Source organism: Oncorhynchus kisutch, linkage group LG13, assembly GCF_002021735.2.
Source record: "Oncorhynchus kisutch isolate 150728-3 linkage group LG13, Okis_V2, whole genome shotgun sequence".
Classification (NCBI taxonomy): domain Eukaryota; kingdom Metazoa; phylum Chordata; class Actinopteri; order Salmoniformes; family Salmonidae; genus Oncorhynchus; species Oncorhynchus kisutch.
In genome coordinates, this window is record NC_034186.2 from 8,035,266 (window position 1) to 8,057,752 (window position 22,487).

Consider the following 22,487-nt stretch of genomic DNA (forward strand, 5'->3'; position numbering starts at 1 on the left):
TAAAACAGGGCTGTACTGCCTCATCCCTGTGTCTGTCCATCAATAAAACAGGGCTGTACTGCCTCATCCCTGTGTCTGTCCATCATCAATAAAACAGGGCTGTACTGCCTCATCCCGTGTCTGTCCTTCATCAATAAAACAGGGCTGTACTGCAGCACTAGGACAGATGGAGCTGAGAAAGCTGGAATACTAGGAAAAACAGTGTCTAGGTCAGAAAAATGTAAAGTCCACATACTGAAGGTACTGTAGAGAAAACAGAATGCATGTTAGTGTAGTGCACCATGCCTTTCTATTGTAATAATCACAGCAACAATTCAATGATGGTATTTAAATGAAAGATGTGGTTACCACGTTAAACGAATCACGTGAATGAGCATTGAGAACAATGATCAGTAATAACCTTAACATTGCAATTACTCAGTAATAACTTTAACATTCTAACCCATGTTGCATCATCATCATAGTCTGATAATAACCCACGTTGCATCATCATCATAGTCTGATAATAACCCACGTTGCATCATGTTAGTGTAGTCTGATAATAACCCACGTTGCATCATGTTAATGTAGTCTGATAATAACACACGGTGCATCATGTTAGTGTAGTCTGATAATAACCCACGTTGCATCATGTTAGTGTAGTCTGATAATAACCCACGTTGCATCATGTTAGTGTAGTCTGATAATAACCCACGTTGCATCATGTTAGTGTAGTCTGATAATAACCCACGTTGCATCATGTTAGTGTAGTCTGATAATAACCCACGTTGCATCATGTTAGTGTAGTCTGATAATAACCCACGTTACATCATGTTAGTGTAGTCTGATAACCCACGTTGCATCATGTTAGTGTAGTCTGATAATAACCCACGGTGCATCATGTTAGTGTAGTCTGATAATAACCCACGGTGCATCATGTTAGTGTAGTCTGATAATAACCCACGTTACATCATGTTAGTGTAGTCTGATAACCCACGTTGCATCATGTTAGTGTAGTCTGATAATAACCCACGGTGCATCATGTTAGTGTAGTCTGATAATAACCCACATTGCATCATGTTAGTGTAGTCTGATAATAACCCACGTTGCATCATGTTAGTGTAGTCTGATAATAACCCACGTTACATCATGTTAGTGTAGTCTGATAACCCACGTTGCATCATGTTAGTGTAGTCTGATAATAACCCACGGTGCATCATGTTAGTGTAGTCTGATAATAACCCACGGTGCATCATGTTAGTGTAGTCTGATAACCCACGGTGCATCATGTTAGTGTAGTCTGATAACCCACGGTGCATCATGTTAGTGTAGTCTGATAACCCACGGTGCATCATGTTAATGTAGTCTGATAATAACCCACGGTGCATCATGTTAGTGTAGTCTGATAATAACCCACGGTGCATCATGTTAGTGTAGTCTGATAATAACCCACGGTGCATCATGTTAGTGTAGTCTGATAATAACCCATGGTGCATCATGTTAGTGTAGTCTGATAATAACCCACGGTGCATCATGTTAGTGTAGTCTGATAATAACCCACGGTGCATCATGTTAGTGTAGTCTGATAATAACCCACGGTGCATCATGTTAGTGTAGTCTGATAATAACCCATGGTGCATCATGTTAGTGTAGTCTGAAAATAACCCACGGTGCATCATGTTAGTGTAGTCTGAAAATAACCCACGGTGCATCATGTTAGTGTAGTCTGATAATAACCCACGGTGCATCATGTTAGTGTAGTCTGATAACCCACGGTGCATCATGTTAGTGTAGTCTGATAACCCACGTTGCATCATGTTAGTGTAGTCTGATAACCCACGGTGCATCATGTTAGTGTAGTCTGATAATAACCCACGGTGCATCATGTTAATGTAGTCTGATAATAACCCACGGTGCATCATGTTAATGTAGTCTGATAATAACCCACGGTGCATCATGTTAGTGTAGTCTGATAATAACCCACGGTGCATCATGTTAGTGTAGTCTGATAATAACCCACGGTGCATCATGTTAGTGTAGTCTGATAATAACCCACGTTGCATCATGTTAGTGTAGTCAATTAAACAGGGCTGTACTGCCTCGTCCCTGTGTCTGTCCTTCATCAATTAAACAGGGCTGTACTGCCTCATTCCTGTGTCTGTCCATCATCAATAAAACAGGGCTGTACTGCCTCATCCCTGTGTCTGTCCTTCATCAATTAAACAGGGCTATACTGCCTCATCCCTGTGTCTGTCCTTCATCAATTAAACAGGGTTGTACTGCCTCGTCCCTGTGTCTGTCCATCAATTAAACAGGGCTGTACTGCCTCATTCCTGTGTCTGTCCATCATCAATAAAACAGGGCTGTACTGCCTCGTCCCTGTGTCTGTTCTTCATCAATTAAACAGGGCTGTACTGCCTCATCCTCGTGTCTTTCCATCATCAGTAAAACAGGGCAGTACTGCCTCGTACCTGTGTCTGTCCTTCATCAATAAAACAGGGCTGTACTGCCTCATCCTCGTGTCTTTCCATCATCAGTAAAACAGGGCTGTACTGCCTCGTCCCTGTGTCTGTCCATCATCAATAAAACAGGGCTGTACTGCCTCATCCCTGTGTCTGTCCTTCATCAATTAAACAGGGCTATACTGCCTCATCCCGGTGTCTGTCCTTCATCAATTAAACAGGGTTGTACTGCCTCGTCCCTGTGTCTGTCCATCAATTAAACAGGGCTGTACTGCCTCATTCCTGTGTCTGTCCATCATCAATAAAACAGGGCTGTACTGCCTCATCCCTGTGTCTGTCCTTCATCAATTAAACAGGGCTGTACTGCCTCATTCCTGTGTCTGTCCATCATCAATAAAACAGGGCTGTACTGCCTCATCCCTGTGTCTGTCCTTCATCAATTAAACAGGGCTATACTGCCTCATCCCTGTGTCTGTCCTTCATCAATTAAACAGGGCTGTACTGCCTCATCCCTGTGTCTGTCCATCATTAAAACAGGGCTATACTGCCTCATCCCTGTGTCTGTCCATCATCAATAAAACAGGGCTGTACTGCCTCGTCCCTGTGTCTGTTCTTCATCAATTAAACAGGGCTGTACTGCCTCATCCTCGTGTCTTTCCATCATCAGTAAAACAGGGCAGTACTGCCTCGTACCTGTGTCTGTCCTTCATCAATAAAACAGGGCTGTACTGCCTCATCCTCGTGTCTTTCCATCATCAGTAAAACAGGGCTGTACTGCCTCGTCCCTGTGTCTGTCCTTCATCAATAAAACAGGGCTGTACTGCCTCATCCTCGTGTCTTTCCATCATCAGTAAAACAGGGCTGTACTGCCTCGTCCCTGTGTCTGTCCATCAATAAAACAGGGCTGTACTGCCTCATCTCCATGTCTGTCCTTCATCAATAAAACAGGGCTGTACTGCCTCGTCCCTGTGTCTGTCCATCAATAAAACAGGGCTGTACTGCCTCATCCCTGTGTCTGTCCATCAATAAAACAGGGCTGTACTGCCTCATCCCTGTGTCTGTCCATCAATAAAACAGGGCTGTACTGCCTCATCCCTGTGTCTGTCCATCAATAAAACAGGGCTGTACTGCCTCATCCCTGTGTCTGTCCATCAATAAAACAGGGCTATACTGCCTCATCCCCGTGTCTGTTCTTCATCAGTAAAACAGGGCTGTACTGCCTCGTCCCTGTGTCTGTCCTTCATCAATAAAACAGGGTTGTACTGCCTCATCCTCGTGTCATTCCATCATCAGTAAAACAGGGCTGTACTGCCTCATCCCAGTGTCTGTCCATCATCAATAAAACAGGGCTGTACTGCCTCATCCCTGTGTCTGTCCATCAATAAAACAGGGCTGTACTGCCTCATCCCTGTGTCTGTCCTTCATCAATAAAACAGGGCTGTACTGCAGCACTAGGACAGATGGAGCTGAGAAAGCTGGAATACTAGGAAAAACAGTGTCTAGGTCAGAAAAATGTAAAGTCCACATACTGAAGGTACTGTAGAGAAAACAGAATGCATGTTAGTGTAGTGCACCATGCCTTTCTACTGTAATAATCACAGCAACAATTCAATGATGGTATTTAAATGAAAGATGTGGTTACCACGTTAAACGAATCACGTGAATGAGCATTGAGAACAATGATCAGTAATAACCTTAACATTGCAATTACTCAGTAATAACTTTAACATTCTAACCCATGTTGCATCATCATCATAGTCTGATAATAACCCACGTTGCATCATCATCATAGTCTGATAATAACCCACGTTGCATCATGTTAGTGTAGTCTGAAAATAACCCACGTTGCATCATGTTAATGTAGTCTGATAATAACACACGGTGCATCATGTTAGTGTAGTCTGATAATAACCCACGTTGCATCATGTTAGTGTAGTCTGATAATAACCCACGTTGCATCATGTTAGTGTAGTCTGATAATAACCCACGGTGCATCATGTTAGTGTAGTCTGATAATAACCCACGTGCATCATGTTAGTGTAGTCTGATAATAACCCACGGTGCATCATGTTAGTGTAGTCTGATAACCCACGGTGCATCATGTTAGTGTAGTCTGATAACCCACGGTGCATCATGTTAGTGTAGTCTGATAATAACCCACGGTGCATCATGTTAGTGTAGTCTGATAATAACCCACGGTGCATCATGTTAGTGTAGTCTGATAACCCACGGTGCATCATGTTAGTGTAGTCTGATAACCCACGGTGCATCATGTTAGTTTAGTCTGATAACCCACGGTGCATCATGTTAGTGTAGTCTGATAACCCACGGTGCATCATGTTAGTGTAGTCTGATAATAACAATGTTTATGAAGAGCATATTTTACTCTAATTGAGCGGTGGGGATCCTCTTCCCGTTCAGTACTGAGCACAAACACTTCCACTCTGAGTGAAATAAATATCTTGATACAGGTCCTTACAGGAACACACACAGCCCCCCAGCTGTAAAAACATCAAACGGGCCATTCCAGGACTCTACAGGCCTTTCTCAGTTTGTGTTTTTAACGATCAATAAAACAGAAGAGTGTAAATAATTGTCTGTCTGCTACGAGATCATCCACCGAGCCAGTCAGGCTTCCTCTGTGTTTCCATCTCTACGTACGCTAATTAAAGGGAAGACTAAATCTGACTGTCGTACGGCTGCCAGAGCCAGGAGCATTAAAACAGCAAGGGGAAAAAAGAAGCAGCTAATTGAAATGTGTGGTTCTCTGTTTTCTAGCCTCTCCTCTGCAGTAATGAGATGGACGACAATACAGCTGGAAGACTAGAAAAGTAGATGCTACAAGATACACCTGAGGGCAGGCCTTAATGGAAACGGACCCAAACTCTCCTGTAATAATTGTTCCTCTGTAGAGTTCTCTGGGACATATACAGCCCCCCCCCTAATATAGATAGCCTATATTAAATACACATTGAAAAAAAATTCTTTGAATCCTCGACTTTAGAAGGTCGTAGCTCAGCTCAGCCTAAAGCATCACAGATATCTACTTTTTTATTTTATTTTATATTTTATAGATCGGTATGAACAATCCATCTATATATTTTTTTACCCTTCAAATCAAGAAAGCCCCCCCCCCCACACACACAAAACGTTGGCCCCCAAGGATGGGCTTGAGTTGGCCCCCAAGGTCACTGATTGAGTTATTCTAATGTGGTTAATTAAACCAACAGAGGAAGCCGGTAGCCTAGGGGTTAGAGCGTGGTTAATTAAACCCACAGAGGAAGCCGGTAGCCTAGTGGTTAGAGCGTTGGGCCAGTAACCGAAAGGTTGCTAGATCGAGTCCCCCGACCCGACAAGGTGTAAACAAGGCAGTTAACCCACTATTTCTAGGACTGTCATTGTAAATAAGAATTAGTTCTTAACGGACTTGCCTGCCTAGTTAAATAAAAGCTAAATAAATAAAAATATATATTTAAAAAAAATAACTAAGGCTAGATGTTTGAGCAGTGGAATACTAGCCCTTGGTTGTCTGTTTGCTATGACTTCCCTATGTGACATGGAGTGCTAATTTTATGCATGCAGTTCTAGAGGGCTGTAAAATAAAATAATTCTGCAAAGCTTGGATTTCCATAATGCAGTATATTTTCTGTTGCTGGAAGTATGTGTCAGCGCAAAGTAAGAAGGATGGTTTTAGGAACTGGTTTGAGTTTCATTCTCCTGAACATCCCCTAGCAGAGAGACTAATCCTGTTAGAGAGAGAGGGAATCAAACCACTGGGACTGCATCCTTCTCCACATATCCCTCTATATCATCCTGTAGGTTTTTACTCCAACCCTGTTCCTGGATAGCTACCGTCCTGTAGGTTTTTACTCCAACCCTAAGCTAACCGAGTGGACCGCTGCACCATCGAGAGCGTCCTGACCGATTGCATCACGGCCTGGTACGGGAATTGCTCCGTCCTCGACCGCAAAGCACTCCAGCGGGTGGTGAAGATGGCCCAGTACATCTCTGGGACCGTGCCCCCCACCCATCCAGGACACCTGCTCCCCAGCCACGAGCTGTTCCCTCCCTTACCGTCAGACAGATGGTATCGGAGCATGAGGTCTGATAGAAACTGTCTCTGAGCCTGTTGGTATCTACAAGCCATCAGACTGCTGAACACTTCAACTGGTCTGATTCTCTGCACTCACACACACCCACAGAGCGCATTCAGAAAGTATTCAGACCCCTTCACTTATATCATACTTTGTTACGTTACAGCCTTATTCTAAAATTGATTAAATAAAAAAATGTCCATCAATCTACCCACAATATCCCATAATGACAAAGCAAAAACTGTTTTAAATTTTTTTAAATTTTAAATATTTGCAAATTTACTAAGAACAAAAACAGACATACCCCATTTTCATAAGTATTCAGATCACTTGCTATGAAACTTGAAATTTAGCTCAGGTGCTGCCTGTTTCCATTGATCATCAACTTGATTTGGAGTCCACCTGTGGTAAATTAAATTGATTGGACATGATTCGGAAAGGCACACAACATGTCTATATAAGGTCCCACAGATGACAGTGGATGTCAGAGCAAAAAACGAAGCTATGAGGTCGAAGGAATTGTCCGTAGAGCTCCCAGACAGGATTGTGTCGAGGCACAGATCTGGGGAAGGGTACAAAAAGATGGATGCAGCATTAAAGTCCCCAAGAACACAGTGGCCTCCATCATTCTTAAATGGAAGAAGTTTGGAACCACCAAGACTTTTCCAAGAGCTGGCCGCCCGCGTCCAAACTGAGCAATCGGGGGAGAAGGGCCTTGGAGGTGACCAAGAACCTAATGGTCTCTCTGACAGAGTTCCAAAGTTCCTCTGTTGAGATGGGAGAACTTCCAGAAGGACAACCATCTCTGCAGCAATCCACCAATTAGGCATTTATGGTGAGTGGCCAGACGGAAGTCACACATCAGTAAAAGGCTCATGGCAGCCCACTTGGAGTTTGCCAAAAGGCACCTAAAGACTCTCAGACCATAAGAAACAAGATTATCTGGTCTGATGAAACCAAGATTGAACTCTTTGGCCTGAATGCCAAGCGTCACATCTGGAGGAAACCTGGAACCATCCCTACCGTGAAGCATGGTGGTGGCAGCATCATGCTGTGGGGATGTTTTTCAGGGTCAGGGACTTGGAGACTAGTCAGGATCGAGGGAAAGATGAACGGAGCAAAGTACAGAGAGATCCTTGATGAAAACCTGCTCCAGAGCACTCAGGACCTCAGACTGGGGCGAAGGTTCACCTTCCAACAGGACAACAACCCTAAGCACACAGCCAAGACAACGCAAGAGTGGCTTCAGGACAAGTCTCTGAATGTCCTTGAGTGGCCCAGCCACAGCACGGACTTGAACCCTATCAAACATCTTTGGAGAGACCTGAAAATAGCTGTGCAGCATCGCTCCCCATCCAACCTGACAGAGTTTGAGAGGATCTGCAGAGAGGATCTGCAGAGAAGAATGGGATAAACTCCCCAAATACAGGTGTACCAAGCTTGCGAGTAAGCATTTCGTTTGATGGTGTATATCATGTGTATCCCGTACACACACGACTAATAAAACTAGAAACTAATAATTAGCTTGTTGATAAGCTGAATCAGGTTAGTTACAACTAAGGTTGGAGTGAAAACCTACAGGAGGCCTGCTCTACATCCTTCTCCAGTATACTGTAGGAGAGGCCTGCTCCACATCCTTCTCCAGTATACTGTAGGAGAGGCCTGCTCTACATCCTTCTCCAGTATACTGTAGGAGAGGCCTGCTCCACATCCTTCTCCAGTATACTGTATGAGAGGCCTGCTCTACATCCTTCTCCAGTATACTGTATGAGAGGCCTGCTCTACATCCTTCTCCAGTATACTGTAGGAGAGGCCTGCTCCACATCCTTCTCCAGTATACTGTAGGAGAGGCCTGCTCCACATCCTTCTCCAGTATACTGTAGGAGAGGCCTGCTCTACATCCTTCTCCAGTATACTGTAGGAGAGGCCTGCTCCACATCCTTCTCCAGTATACTGTAGGAGAGGCCTGCTCTACATCCTTCTCCAGTATACTGTATGAGAGGCCTGCTCTACATCCTTCTCCAGTATACTGTATGAGAGGCCTGCTCCACATCCTTCTCCAGTATACTGTAGGAGAGGCCTTTTATTGAGTGCACACCACATGACCAAAAGTATGTGGACACCTGCTCATCCAACAACTCATTCCAAAATCATGGGCATTAATATGGAGCTGGTCCATACGGGCTTTCCACTAGATGGCCACACACAGATGAGGCCTGAATGGACAAATCAAACTAGCCTCTGTTATCAGCTGTATGTCCACATCATAATGGAAGAAGACCAGCCATATCAGGGCTCCAGTCAACATAAAGGACAATGGCTTCTCTAACATCAGTCAATGTATCAGTGCAGAGGATCTGTTCACTTCAGATGGTGGAGAAAATGTGTGTGTGTGTGTGTGTGTGGGTGGGTGTTTGTGGTGTTGCCTAAGGGTGTTTTGTACAGCACTTTGAGATATCAGCTGATGTACGAAGGGCTATATAAATACATTTGATTTGATTTGTTTTCACACATAGTCCTCTTTAAAAAAAAATTGGGGGGTAACCCTCAGCCTATAGACCACAAATTACAAACAAATCATCGTGAACTAAAAAGTATTTTGGAATTTCTGAGCATCCTTGACAATCGCTAATCAATATCCCAAAACAGAACACGCTTTTTCCCCTTGAACCTGCACGTCATCATCATCATCATCTTCTTCTCTCTTCTGTGGCATCAATGTGAGGGGTTATGTCAGTAGTCTAGTGTGAGGGGTTATGACAGTAGTCTAGCGTGAGGGGTTATGACAGTAGTCTAGCGTGAGGGGTTATGACAGTAGTCTAGCGTGAGGGGTTATGACAGTAGTCTAGCGTGAGGGGTTATGACAGTAGTCTAGCGTGAGGGGTTATGACAGTAGTCTAGCGTGAGGGGTTATGACAGTAGTCTAGCGTGAGGGGTTATGACAGTAGTCTAGCGTGAGGGGTTATGACAGTAGTCTAGCGTGAGGGGTTATGTCAGTAGTCTAGCGTGAGGGGTTATGTCAGTAGTCTAGCGTGAGGGGTTATGTCAGTAGTCTAGCGTGAGGGGTTATGTCAGTAGTCTAGCGTGAGGGGTTATGACAGTAGTCTAGCGTGAGGGGTCATGACAGTAGTCTAGCGTGAGGGGTCATGACAGTAGTCTAGCGTGAGGGGTTATGTCAGTAGTCTAGCGTGAGGGGTTATGACAGTAGTCTAGCGTGAGGGGTTATGACAGTAGTCTAGCGTGAGGGGTTATGACAGTAGTCTAGTGTGAGGGGTTATGACAGTAGTCTAGTGTGAGGGGTTATGACAGTAGTCTAGTGTGAGGGGTTATGACAGTAGTCTAGTGTGAGGGGTTATGACAGTAGTCTAGTGTGAGGGGTTATGTCAGTAGTCTAGTGTGAGGGGTTATGACAGTAGTCTAGTGTGAGGGGTTATGACAGTAGTCTAGTGTGAGGGGTTATGACCGTAGTCTAGTGTGAGGGGTCATGACCGTAGTCTAGTGTGAGGGGTCATGACAGTAGTCTAGTGTGAGAGGTTATGACCGTAGTCTAGTGTGAGGGGTCATGACAGTAGTCTAGTGTGAGGGGTTATGACAGTAGTCTAGCGTGAGGGGTCATGTCCGTAGTCTAGCGTGAGGGGTTATGACAGTAGTCTAGCGTGAGGGGTTATGACAGTAGTCTAGCGTGAGGGGTTATGACAGTAGTCTAGCGTGAGGGGTTATGACAGTAGTCTAGCGTGAGGGGTTATGACAGTAGTCTAGCGTGAGGGGTTATGACAGTAGTCTAGCGTGAGGGGTTATGACAGTAGTCTAGCGTGAGGGGTTATGACAGTAGTCTAGCGTGAGGGGTTATGACAGTAGTCTAGCGTGAGGGGTTATGACAGTAGTCTAGTGTGAGGGGTTATGACAGTAGTCTAGTGTGAGGGGTTATGACAGAAGTCTAGCGTGAGGGTTATGTCAGAAGTCTAGCGTGAGGGGTTATGTCAGAAGTCTAGCGTGAGGGGTTATGACAGTAGTCTAGTGTGAGGGGTTATAACAGTAGTCTAGTGTGAGGGGTTATGACAGAAGTCTAGTGTGAGGGGTTATAACAGTAGTCTAGTGTGAGGGGTCATGACCGTAGTCTAGCGTGAGGGGTTATGACAGAAGTCTAGTGTGAGGGGTTATGTCAGTAGTCTAGTGTGAGGGGTTATAACAGTAGTCTAGTGTGAGGGGTTATGACAGAAGTCTAGCGTGAGGGGTTATGTCAGAAGTCTAGCGTGAGGGGTTATGTCAGTAGTCTAGCGTGAGGGGTTATGACAGAAGTCTAGTGTGAGGGGTTATGACAGTAGTCTAGTGTGAGGGGTTATGACAGTAGTCTAGTGTGAGGGGTTATGACAGTAGTCTAGTGTGAGGGGTTATGACAGAAGTCTAGCGTGAGGGGTCATGTCAGTAGTCTAGCGTGAGGGGTCATGTCAGTAGTCTAGCGTGAGGGGTCATGACCGTAGTCTAGCGTGAGGGGTTATGACAGAAGTCTAGTGTGAGGGGTTATGACAGAAGTCTAGTGTGAGGGGTTATGTCAGTAGTCTAGTGTGAGGGGTTATAACAGTAGTCTAGCGTGAGGGGTTATGACAGAAGTCTAGCGTGAGGGTTATGTCAGAAGTCTAGCGTGAGGGGTTATGTCAGAAGTCTAGCATGAGGGGTTATGGCAGTAGTCTAGTGTGAGGGGTTATAACAGTAGTCTAGTGTGAGGGGTTATGACAGAAGTCTAGCGTGAGGGGTCATGTCCGTAGTCTAGCGTGAGGGGTCATGACCGTAGTCTAGCGTGAGGGGTTATGACAGAAGTCTAGTGTGAGGGGTTATGACAGAAGTCTAGTGTGAGGGGTTATGTCAGTAGTCTAGTGTGAGGGGTTATAACAGTAGTCTAGCGTGAGGGGTCATGTCAGTAGTCTAGCGTGAGGGGTCATGTCAGTAGTCTAGCGTGAGGGGTCATGACCGTAGTCTAGCGTGAGGGGTTATGACAGAAGTCTAGTGTGAGGGGTTATGACAGAAGTCTAGTGTGAGGGGTTATGTCAGTAGTCTAGTGTGAGGGGTTATAACAGTAGTCTAGCGTGAGGGGTTATGACAGAAGTCTAGCGTGAGGGTTATGTCAGAAGTCTAGCGTGAGGGGTCATGACCGTAGTCTAGCGTGAGGGGTTATGACAGAAGTCTAGTGTGAGGGGTTATGACAGAAGTCTAGTGTGAGGGGTTATGTCAGTAGTCTAGTGTGAGGGGTTATAACAGTAGTCTAGCGTGAGGGGTCATGTCAGTAGTCTAGCGTGAGGGGTCATGTCAGTAGTCTAGCGTGAGGGGTCATGACCGTAGTCTAGCGTGAGGGGTTATGACAGAAGTCTAGTGTGAGGGGTTATGACAGAAGTCTAGTGTGAGGGGTTATGTCAGTAGTCTAGTGTGAGGGGTTATAACAGTAGTCTAGCGTGAGGGGTTATGACAGAAGTCTAGCGTGAGGGTTATGTCAGAAGTCTAGCGTGAGGGGTTATGTCAGAAGTCTAGCATGAGGGGTTATGGCAGTAGTCTAGTGTGAGGGGTTATAACAGTAGTCTAGTGTGAGGGGTTATGACAGAAGTCTAGCGTGAGGGGTCATGTCCGTAGTCTAGCGTGAGGGGTCATGACCGTAGTCTAGCGTGAGGGGTTATGACAGAAGTCTAGTGTGAGGGGTTATGACAGAAGTCTAGTGTGAGGGGTTATGTCAGTAGTCTAGTGTGAGGGGTTATAACAGTAGTCTAGTGTGAGGGGTTATGACAGAAGTCTAGCGTGAGGGGTTATGACAGAAGTCTAGCGTGAGGGGTTATGTCAGTAGTCTAGCGTGAGGGGTTATGACAGAAGTCTAGTGTGAGGGGTTATGACAGTAGTCTAGTGTGAGGGGTTATGACAGTAGTCTAGTGTCAGGGGTTATGACAGTAGTCTAGTGTGAGGGGTTATGTCAGTCGTCTAGTGTGAGGGGTCATGACCGTAGTCTAGTGTGAGGGGTTATGTCAGGGGAAACAGTGTTACAGTGTGAGGGGTTATGACAGTAGTCTAGTGTGAGGGGTTATGTCAGGGGAAAACAGTGTGAAAACACCTTAAGTGTCTGTGTCAACACAGACAGAAGACACGAAGGGCCAGTGCTCCTGAGCTCTGCCCTTAATGGGTTGAATATTGTCAATGTCGACGTGGGCAATAAAGTTTTCCCCTTTTCGATTCTCCTCAGACAGAAAGCCACAGTCATGGTAGCGTGCATCGATAGCATCATGAAGCTAAAGGTTATGAAAGTACCCAGACAGTAAAAGACAACAGCCTCCAGATAACGGGATACAGGGCTAGTATACTGTACACTAGTATATATCATAATAATAATAATAATATAATCACAGACATGATCATATACTGTACACTAGTATATATCGTCTCTGTAGGTGAAAGCAATCTGCTGCGTGCCTATCAGGGCGACAGCTGCAATCACCCGTCCACTTCCTTCACAACAGTGTAGACGTTAGAAGATGAAGCCATAGACATTATCATAAGGTTTAGGATCATACGAGTTTATCAGGTACATGACATAGGTTATGAAGGGGTTAATTGAGTAATCATTACCTGACATAGAGAGTTCTCTTCTGGCTGGTCCGCAGAGAGCCACTGCTGATACTGCTGTTCATCATCTGTTCACGTAGATCATGGATCTTGGCTTCAAACCGACTGTACTCTGGAAAACAGGGGGGAAAAAGGAGGAAATTATAACTGAATGAAAAAAGAGAAAAGTGACAGTAGTCTAAAAAAAAAGAGAGACCGAGAGAAAATCCTCAGAAGGAAAATGAGAGAGAATCTGTCTTCAAAGACTGATTCCACTCTGTTCTGCAGAGGAAAGATAGGACTGTTTTGGGTATACAGCAGATTTGATTGTTTTCTGGCGATGAATACATTACGACAGAGAGAGATTTAACTATTGTACTCTTGACGTAGAGGGAGAGAGACTGAGACAAATACAAATTCTACACTGTTGCCCTAGAGCACACAAATAATTACACCGACCTCGGCCTAAACACCAACACCGCGGGTAAATTCCACAAGGCTATGAACACTTCTACGGCCAACAAATGGAACATAAAACTCAACATCCCAATTAGGATCTGGCAAAAAAATACTCCAATCAGTTATAGAACCCATTGCCCTTTACGGCTGTGAGGTCATGGGTCCACTGACCTACCAAGAATATACAAAATGTGACAAACACCCAATTGCAGGATTCTGTAAAAATATTAATTGTGTACAACGCAAAACCCCCAAGCAAAGCATGCAGAGCAGAAATAGGACTATTCCCACTAGTTATCAACATCCAGATAAGACTTGTTCAATTCTACAACCACCTAAAAGGAAGTGATGCTCACATGTTTCCACCACAAAGCCCTCACCACCTACAGAGAGATGAACAGCCAGCTGGCTGTGTTCAAACACAAACAGACCTGCAGGACGGCAACACAATGAGACCCAACCAAATTACGAGAAAGCAAAAAGATAACTATGACACACTGGAAATAATCAACAAAAAAAAACAAAAAAGCTGAGCAAACTAGAATGTTATTTGGCCCTAAACAGAGAGTACACAGTGGCAGAGTACCTGACTACTGTGACTGACCCTAAACAGAGAGTACACAGTGGCAGAATGCCTGACCACTGTGACTGACCCTAAACAGAGAGTACACAGTGGCAGAGTACCTGACTACTGTGACTGACCCTAAACAGAGAGAACACAGTGGCAGAGTACCTGACTACTGTGACTGACCCTAAACAGAGAGAACACAGTGGCAGAGTACCTGACTACTGTGACTGACCCTAAACAGAGAGTACACAGTGGCAGAGTACCTGACTACTGTGACTGACCCTAAACAGAGAGTACACAGTGGCAGAATACCTGACCACTGTGACTGACCCTAAACAGAGAGTACACAGTGGCAGAATGCCTGACTACTGTGACTGACCCTAAACAGAGAGTACACAGTGGCAGAGTACCTGACTACTGTGACTGGCCCTAAACAGAGAGTACACAGTGGCAGAGTACCTGACTACTGTGACTGACCCTAAACAGAGAGTACACAGTGGCAGAGTACCTGACTACTGTGACTGACCCTAAACAGAGAGTACACAGTGGCAGAATACCTGACCACTGTGACTGACCCTAAACAGAGAGTACACAGTGGCAGAATGCCTGACTACTGTGACTGACCCTAAACAGTGAGTACACAGTGGCAGAGTACCTGACTACTGTGACTGACCCTAAACAGAGAGTACACAGTGGCAGAATACCTGACCACTGTGACTGACCCTAAACAGAGAGTACACAGTGGCAGAATGCCTGACTACTGTGACTGACCCTAAACAGAGAGTACACAGTGGCAGAGTACCTGACTACTGTGACTGGCCCTAAACAGTGAGTACACAGTGGCAGAGTACCTGACTACTGTGACTGACCCTAAACAGAGAGAACACAGTGGCAGAATACCTGACTACTGTGACTGACCCTAAACAGAGAGTACACAGTGGCAGAGTACCTGACTACTGTGACTGACCCTAAACAGAGAGTACACAGTGGCAGAGTACCTGACTACTGTGACTGACCCTAAACAGAGAGTACACAGTGGCAGAATGCCTGACTACTGTGACTGACCCTAAACAGAGAGAACACAGTGGCAGAATACCTGACTACTGTGACTGACCCTAAACAGAGAGTACACAGTGGCAGAATACCTGACTACTGTGACTGACCCTAAACAGAGAGTACACAGTGGCAGAGTACCTGACTACTGTGACTGACCCTAAACAGAGAGTACACAGTGGCAGAATGCCTGACTACTGTGACTGACCCTAAACAGAGAGAACACAGTGGCAGAATACCTGACTACTGTGACTGACCCTAAACAGAGAGTACACAGTGGCAGAATGCCTGACTACTGTGACTGACCCTAAACAGAGAGAACACAGTGGCAGAATACCTGACTACTGTGACTGACCCTAAACAGAGAGTACACAGTGGCAGAATGCCTGACTACTGTGACTGACCCTAAACAGAGAGTACACAGTGGCAGAGTACCTGACTACTGTGACTGGCCCTAAACAGTGAGTACACAGTGGCAGAGTACCTGACTACTGTGACTGACCCTAAACAGAGAGAACACAGTGGCAGAATACCTGACTACTGTGACTGACCCTAAACAGAGAGTACACAGTGGCAGAGTACCTGACTACTGTGACTGACCCTAAACAGAGAGTACACAGTGGCAGAGTACCTGACTACTGTGACTGACCCTAAACAGAGAGTACACAGTGGCAGAATGCCTGACTACTGTGACTGACCCTAAACAGAGAGAACACAGTGGCAGAATACCTGACTACTGTGACTGACCCTAAACAGAGAGTACACAGTGGCAGAATACCTGACTACTGTGACTGACCCTAAACAGAGAGTACACAGTGGCAGAGTACCTGACTACTGTGACTGACCCTAAACAGAGAGTACACAGTGGCAGAATGCCTGACTACTGTGACTGACCCTAAACAGAGAGAACACAGTGGCAGAATACCTGACTACTGTGACTGACCCTAAACAGAGAGTACACAGTGGCAGAATGCCTGACTACTGTGACTGACCCTAAACAGAGAGAACACAGTGGCAGAATACCTGACTACTGTGACTGACCCTAAACAGAGAGTACACAGTGGCAGAATGCCTGACTACTGTGACTGACCCTAAACAGTGAGTACACAGTGGCAGAGTACCTGACTACTGTGACTGACCCTAAACAGAGAGTACACAGTGGCAGAATGCCTGACTACTGTGACTGACCCTAAACAGAGAGTACACAGTGGCAGAATGCCTGACTACTGTGACTGACCCTAAACAGAGAGTACACAGTGGCAGAATGCCTGACCACTGTGACTGACCCTAAACAGAGAGTACACAGTGGCAGAATACCTGACTACTGTGACTGACCCTAAACAGAGAGTACACAGTGGCAGAATGCCTGACTACTGTGACTGACCCTAAACAGAGAGTACACAGTGGCAGAATGCCTGACTACTGTGACTGACCCTAAACAGAGAGTACACAGTGGCAGAATACCTGACTACTGTGACTGACCCTAAACAGAGAGTACACAGTGGCAGAATGCCTGACCACTGTGACTGACCCTAAACAGAGAGTACACAGTGGCAGAATGCCTGACCACTGTGACTGACCCTAAACAGAGAGTACACAGTGGCAGAATGCCTGACTACTGTGACTGACCCTAAACAGTGAGTACACAGTGGCAGAGTACCTGACTACTGTGACTGACCCTAAACAGAGAGTACACAGTGGCAGAATGCCTGACTACTGTGACTGACCCTAAACAGAGAGTACACAGTGGCAGAATGCCTGACCACTGTGACTGACCCTAAACAGAGAGTACACAGTGGCAGAATACCTGACCACTGTGACTGACCCTAAACAGAGAGTACACAGTGGCAGAATGCCTGACTACTGTGACTGACCCAAACTTATTGAGATCTTTGACTATGTACAGACTCAGTGAACATAGCCTTGCTATTGAGAAAGGCTGCCGAAGGCAGAACTGGCTCTCAAGAGAAGACAGGCTACGTGCTCACTGCCCACAAAATGAGGTGGAAACTGAGCTGCACTTCCTAACCTCCTTCCAAGTGTATGACCATATTAGAGACACATATTTCCCCCAGATTGCACAGACCCACAAACTCCCATATCTGTTAGGAAAAAAATATTTTTAAAAACATTTTTAAGTGCAATGTTTACTGTTAATTTCTAATAGTTTTTTGTTAATGCTAAATTTGTTTCTTCCACTTGCTTTCACATTGTAAACATACGCTTCCCATGCCAATAAAGCCCCATTGAATTGAAAGAGCGAGAGAGCGAGGTAGAGAGAGAGAGCGAGGTAGAGAGAGAGACCTTCTGTCAACGAGTAATGATAAAGGGTTTAAATGTAGTTGCTGTTCTGTGGTTGATGAGTCTGTGTACCAGAGAGACTGGCTAAACCCCACCGGTGGAGGGAGGGAGAGAGGGAGGGAGATGTAGAGAGGGAGGGGGATGTAGAGAGAGAGAGGGATGTAGAGAGAGGGAGGGAGAGAGGGGAATGTAGAGAGAGAGAGGGAGGGGATGTAGAGAGAAAGGGGGATGTAGAGAGAGGGAGGGAGAGGGGGATGTAGAGCGAGAGAGAGAGGGGGATGTAGAGCGAGAGAGGGAGGGGGTTGTAGAGAGAGAGGGGGGGTGTAGAGAGAGAGGGATGTAGAGAGAGAGGGAGGGGGATGTAGAGAGAGAGGGAGGGGGATGTAGAGAGAGAGGGAGGGGGATGGAGAGAGAGAGGGAGGGGGGATGTAGAGAGAGAGGGAGGGGATGTAGAGAGAGAGGGAGGGGGATGTAGAGAGGGAGGGAGGGGGATGTAGAGAGGGAGGGAGGGGGATGTAGAGAGGGAGGGAGGGGGATGTAGAGAGGGAGGGAGGGGGATGTAGAGAGAGAGAGAGAGAGAGAGAGAGGGGGATGTAGAGAGAGAGAGAGAGAGGGAGGGGGATGTAGAGAGAGAGAGGGATGTAGAGAGGGATGTAGAGAGAGAGAGGGGATGTAGAGAGAGAGAGAGAGAGGGATATAGAGAGAGAGGGAGGGATGTAGAGAGAGAGGGAGGGGGATGTAGAGAGAGAGGGAGGGGGGATGTAGAGAGAGAGGGAGGGGGATGTAGAGAGAGAGGGAGGGGGATGTAGAGAGCAAGGGAGGGGGATGTAGAGAGCAAGGGAGGGGGGATGTAGAGAGCAAGGGAGGGGGATGTAGAGAGCAAGGGAGGGGGATGTAGAGAGCGAGGGAGGGGGATGTAGAGAGAGAGGGAGGGGGATGTAGAGAGAGAGGGAGGGGGATGTAGAGAGAGAGGGAGGGAGATGTAGAGAGAGAGGGAGGGGGATGTAGAGAGAGATGGAGGGGGATGTAGAGAGAGAGTCCACCTGATTACATCTCTCTCTGGCTGCAACATCTGGCCAAATCTCTCCATCTCCCCTGAGAAGATGAGAGGAGGACTACCAGTAGCTTTCACGACAGTGAAAACTGATTTGAAAACAGTTATCCCACGCAGACATGTCTAGGAAAGAGTTATACACTGATCTAGGGCTTGGTAGACCTAGTGTAACGCTCTGAGCCAATGAATTACACATCTATTACAGACGACGACAAGCATCATTCTGCCTCCAGTTCATGTAGGCCTTATAGAAGCCCTGCTTCAACCCTGGGTGGCTTATAATGGCTCCAATCAGAAGAGACAGTAAAACTTGTTGAATAATTCAAATGTTTTAGCCTACTTTGTACACTCTTAGAAAAAAGGGTTCCAAAAGGGTTCTGCGGCTGTCCCCATAGGTAGAACTATTTTGGGTTCCACGTAGAACCCAAACGGGTTCTACCTGGAACCAAAAGGGTTGCTGTGGGGGACAGCCAAATAACCCTTTTTGGTTCTAGATAGTGTAGTAATGCTCATCTCACTTTTCCAATCTGTTGGCTTTAGCAGGGAAGAGGAGAGATGGAGGCTGAATGAGGTGACCTTGAAGAAGCCTGGCTGAGTCCTCTATACCTTTATTTAACTAGGCAAGTCAGTGAAGAACAAATTCTAATTTACAATGACGGCCTACCCTGGCGCCACTGGGCCAATTGTGCACCGCCTTATGGGACTCCCAATCACGGGCCGGATGTGATGCAGCCTGGATTTGAACCAGGGACTGTAGTGACGCATCTCGCGCCACTCGGGAAGCCCTAATGATCAGATATGGGCATTGTGAATGATCAGATGTTGTCTCTACATTATCAGACAGATGTTTTTAGATTCTTTTGAGGATACAGGTCCCTTGATGGAGGAATAGGGGTGTGATGGTGACATCACAAAGGAACAAACCATAATACAGAGTAACAACACCAACAGCAACACCAACAGCTACAACACCAACAACAGCACCAACAGCTACAACACCAACAGCAACACCAACAGCTACAACACCAACAACAGCACCAACACCACCAACAGCTACAACACCACCAACAGCAACACCAACAGCTACAACAACACCAACAGCTACAGGAACACCAACAGCTACAACAATACCAACAACAGCACCAACAGCTACAACAGCACCAACAGCTACAACACCAACAACAACACCACCAACACCAACAGCACCAACAGCTACAACACCAACAGCAAACCCAACAGCTACAACAACGCCAACAGCTACAACAACACCGACAGCTACAACAATGCCAACAGCTACAACAACGCCAACAGCTACAACAACGCCAACAGCTACACCAACACCAACAACAGCTACAGCAACAACACCAACAGCAACAACACCAACAGCTACAACAACACCTACACCAACAACACCAACAGCTACACCAACAACACCAACAGCAACAACCCCAACAGCTACAACACAAAACAGCTACAACAACACCAAAAGCTACACCAACAGCTACAACAACAGCTACAGCAATAGCTACAGCAATAGCTACAGCAACACCAACAGCTACAACACCAACAGCAACAACTACAACAACATCTACACCAACAACACCAACAGCCACAACACCAACAGCAACAGTAACAACACCAACAGCTACAACAACCCCAACAGCTACACCAACAACACCAACAGCTACAACAACCCCAACAGCTACAGCAACAACACCAACAGCTACAACACCAACAGCTACAACAACAGCTACAGCAATAGCTACAGCAATAGCTACAGCAACACCAACAGCTACAACACCAACAGCTACAACACCAACAGCTACAACACCAACAACTACAACAACATCTACACCAACAACACCAACAGCCACAACACCAACAGCAACAGTAACAACACCAACAGCTACAACAACACCAACAGCTACAACAACACCAACAGCTACACCAACACAACAACACCAACAGCTACAAGAACAGGTACAACAACAACACCAACAGCTACAGCAATAGCTACAGCAACACCAACAACAACAGCTACACCAACAACACCAACAGCTACAACAACAACACCAACAGCAATAGCTACAGCAACACCAACAGCAACAACAACACCAACAGCTACAACAACAGCTACAACAGCACCAACAGCTACAACAGCACCAACAACAGCTACAACACCAACAACAGCTACAACACCACCAACAGCTACAACAACACCAACAGCTACAACAACACCAACAGCTACAACAACACCAACAGCTACAGCAACACCACCAACAGCTACAACAACAGCTACAACAACAGCAACAACACCACCAACAGCTACAGCAACACCAACAGCTACAACAGCAACAACAGCTACAACAACACCAACACCACCAACAGCTACAGCAACACCACCAACAGCTACAACAACACCACCAACACCACCACCACCAACAGCTACAGCAACACCAACAACAGCACCAACAGCTACAACAACAGCTACACCAACACCACCAACAGCTACAACAACACCAACAACACCACCAACACCACCACCAGCTACAGCATCATCAAAATACAGAGGCAGAAAAACACTCCAAAATACAGTACCTCCTAGATGATAGAAAAGGCCCACAGCGTCCACCCACCCACCCACCATGGGGAACCAAGCAGTTATATTAAAAAGTTAAACTGAGGCGAATACAATCCCCCGTAAAAACCCGCTGGGGCTAAATTCAGCATCTGAAACAACACACACAGGGAAACACCAGAACAGAGAACATTCGGATCAATTCCTGACAAGCCTTAAATAAGCATTTTTTTCTAAATAGAACACCGCTGTGTGCTGAAGCACGTCTACTCTGTTGTCAGATAGAGGTAGCAGCACGTCTACTCTGTTGTCAGATAGAGGTAGCAGCACGTCTACTCTGTTGTCAGATAGAGGTAGCAGCACGTCTACTCTGTTGTCAGATAGAGGTAGCAGCACGTCTACTCTGTTATCAGATAGAGGTAGCAGCACGTCTACTCTGTTGTCAGATAGAGGTAGCAGCACGTCTACTCTGTTGTCAGATAGAGGTAGCAGCACGTCTACTCTGTTGTCAGATAGAGGTAGCAGCACGTCTACTCTGTTGTCAGATAGAGGTAGCAGCACGTCTACTCTGTTGTCAGATAGAGGTAGCAGCACGTCTACTCTGTTGTCAGATAGAGGTAGCAGCACGTCTACTCTGTTGTCAGATAGAGGTAGCAGCACGTCTACTCTGTTGTCAGATAGAGGTAGCAGCACGTCTACTCTGTTGTCAGATAGAGGTAGCAGCATGTCTACTCTGTTGTCCGATAGAGGTAGCAGCACATCTACTCTGTAGTCAGATAGAGGTAGCAGCATGTCTACTCTGTTGTCCCGATAGAGGTAGCAGCATGTCTACTCTATTGTCAGATAGAGGTAGGCAGCATGTCTACTCTGTTGTCAGATAGAGGTAGCAGCATGAAGCAGAAAGGAGCTGAGCAGAGCACTTGCTGCCTGTGCCTGCCGTGTCCTACCACCCATCCCCGAGCCATTACTGTACACAGAATGTAATTAAGGCTGAGTAACCTACTCATACCGGAGTACCAGCACACCCCACACACACACCCCACACACCCCACACACACCCCACACACACACACCACACACACACACCACACACACCCCACACACACCCACACACACACCACCACACACACCCCCCACACAGTTTTATCTCTGAAAGACAAAGCTGTACCAACATGCTGTACTTACATAGTACTCTGCTGAGGGGTAGCTTCTGCCTGGTGAAAGGTGCTTCTCTCTGAGTTAGAGCCTGGTCTCCGCTCTCAGTGACGGTGTGTGTGTGTGTGGTAGTGATGACGAGCTCTCTCTAGCGTCTGCTCCACATTGGCTCCTGTGTGGTGTGTGTAGAGATACTACGATCTGT

General features: G+C 46.2%; 1 protein-coding gene across 1 annotated transcript in view; it reads right to left on the reverse strand.

The window, feature by feature from the left end:
- LOC109903054 (disks large homolog 1) overlaps positions 1-22,487 on the reverse strand; it is a 287,487-nt gene that overhangs the window by 30,422 nt on the left and 234,578 nt on the right. The window contains 1 exon segment of the mRNA XM_031785507.1: positions 13,139-13,247. Within this exon segment, the coding sequence (XP_031641367.1) occupies positions 13,139-13,247 (109 nt within the window).